The following is a 1,835-nucleotide window of genomic DNA, read 5'->3' as shown; positions in this document are numbered from 1 at the left end:
CCCTCCCTCCCTCCTTTACTTTCATTTATGTCTTTATTTCTTCCTTTCTAAAGACTATTACATCCTTGAAATGAAGTCACATGCCCCAGACCATTCTGTAATTAACTACTTTTTAACTATGTCTAGATCAGGGATGAGTTGCTTTTGTTTGATAATTTTGATCAATTTATATAGTGTTATATTGTGCTATATGTTATGTTATGATATTGTGCCCATAATAGTTTTTAACTTGTTTCTTTTCCCAAGTTTGTGTGTACAATTTGCAATGGAAAACCTGCCGATCAACCAGTTGTATGGAAGTGACTCACTAGAAGCTGCCGAAAGGGAAATCCAGTATTTCTTTCCTCCTCAAAACACTTTAGCAGTGATTAAACCTCAGGCAACACACAAACAAAGAGGTAGATATTTAAAAATGAAAGCCAATGTGTACATTTTCTTCAAGTTTAGTGAAATTTTTCAAACTACAGAAAAGTTGAAGGAATAATGCCAGTTCTGAACATAGCCAGAGTCTAGCCACTCACGTTTAAGCTGTGGATGCAACTTTGACAAGATTTACTTTCTTTAAAAAGAAAGATTTACTTGATTTAATTCCCTCAGTAGCTCCCTTCTACTTCAGGAGGAAGAGTTCAGATTGGCTCTCACCTTCAATTTCGATCTAGCAAGAAGTTTCCTGGCCCTGGTAGCAGAGATGAAACATGTCTTAACTTTTAGCTCAGGACCTGGTCCCCTCCTCTCCTGCTTTCATAGTCCACTGGATGATTCAGGTGGTTTCTGGAAAGATGCATCTCAGAGATGAAACACCTACAATAACATATTAAAGTTCTTCTGAATGTCAGTCTGGTGCTTTTCAAATTCAATTTAGTTTAGCATAGTTTTGCCTTTTAAAACCACGGTATGCAAATAAAGCTATTACCATCCTTAGTTATTTCAATCTACTTGAACATGGAGCAAAAGTGGAGGCAACCTGTACGATGAGCAAATATCTGTTTTCTCTAGAGATGATCTTCAACCGTATTAAAGAGGCTGGATTTGATATAATACAGATGAAGGAAATTGTGCTAACCAAAGAGTATGCTGACAAAATTTATTATAAAATATCGCAGAAAGACTTTTATAACAGTGTGTTGGAGGTATTATCTGAGTAAGTTTCTGAAATATAGTTCTTTGCATTATAAGGAAGTATCTGTTCATTGTAGAAACAGAAAAATATAAAAATTAATTAAAACATTCCATCTAATCTCATTCATGGAAAGACACCTTATTAATATTTTGGGTTCATTTTCCCCCTATTTCCTTCCTTTCCTCCCTATATTTCTCTCTCCACTTCCTCCCTTCTTCTCCTTATTCCTTTTTTTCTTTCTCCTTCCTTCCTTTTTTTAAAAATTTAGGTCTTCACATTAGATATAGAGGCTATCGGGGTTTAAATTCCTGTTTACCAATATACTTTCTCTGTGTCTTAGTTTTCTTATATGTATAAAATGGGGATAATAATAGTACCTAACTCAGTGATGGCGAACCTTTTGAGCTCGGCTTGTCAAAATTTTGAAAAACCCTAACTTAACTCTGGTGCTGTGTCACATATAGAAATATTCATAATGTTTTTTTGATATTTGCAACCATAGTAAAAAAAAAGATTTATATTTTTGATATTTATTTTATATATTTAAATGCCATTTAACAAAGAAAAATCAACTAAAATATGTATAAAATGAACAAAAACAGAAAAACAATGTACATTTAGGAAAATAAATAATAAAAACAATGATAATCAAATGGTACGAAAACTAGAAATTAGTGACTTTTTTGGTGCTAAAATTTGTCTGCTAATTCTTCAA

At 33.0% G+C, this 1,835-nt stretch overlaps 1 protein-coding gene across 1 annotated transcript in view; it reads left to right on the top strand.

The window, feature by feature from the left end:
• Positions 1-1,835, top strand: part of NME8 (NME/NM23 family member 8) — a 34,241-nt gene that overhangs the window by 28,751 nt on the left and 3,655 nt on the right. Inside the window, exons 13-14 of the mRNA XM_015571265.1 lie at positions 247-398; positions 997-1,141. Coding sequence (XP_015426751.1) covers positions 247-398; positions 997-1,141 — 297 coding nt within the window. The remainder of the gene's footprint in view (positions 1-246; positions 399-996; positions 1,142-1,835) is intronic.

The sequence above is a fragment of the Myotis davidii genome, unplaced genomic scaffold, assembly GCF_000327345.1.
Source record: "Myotis davidii unplaced genomic scaffold, ASM32734v1 scaffold125, whole genome shotgun sequence".
NCBI lineage: Eukaryota > Metazoa > Chordata > Mammalia > Chiroptera > Vespertilionidae > Myotis > Myotis davidii.
Note: the sequence above shows the minus strand (reverse complement) of the source record. Positions and strands in the feature narration are given on the sequence as shown.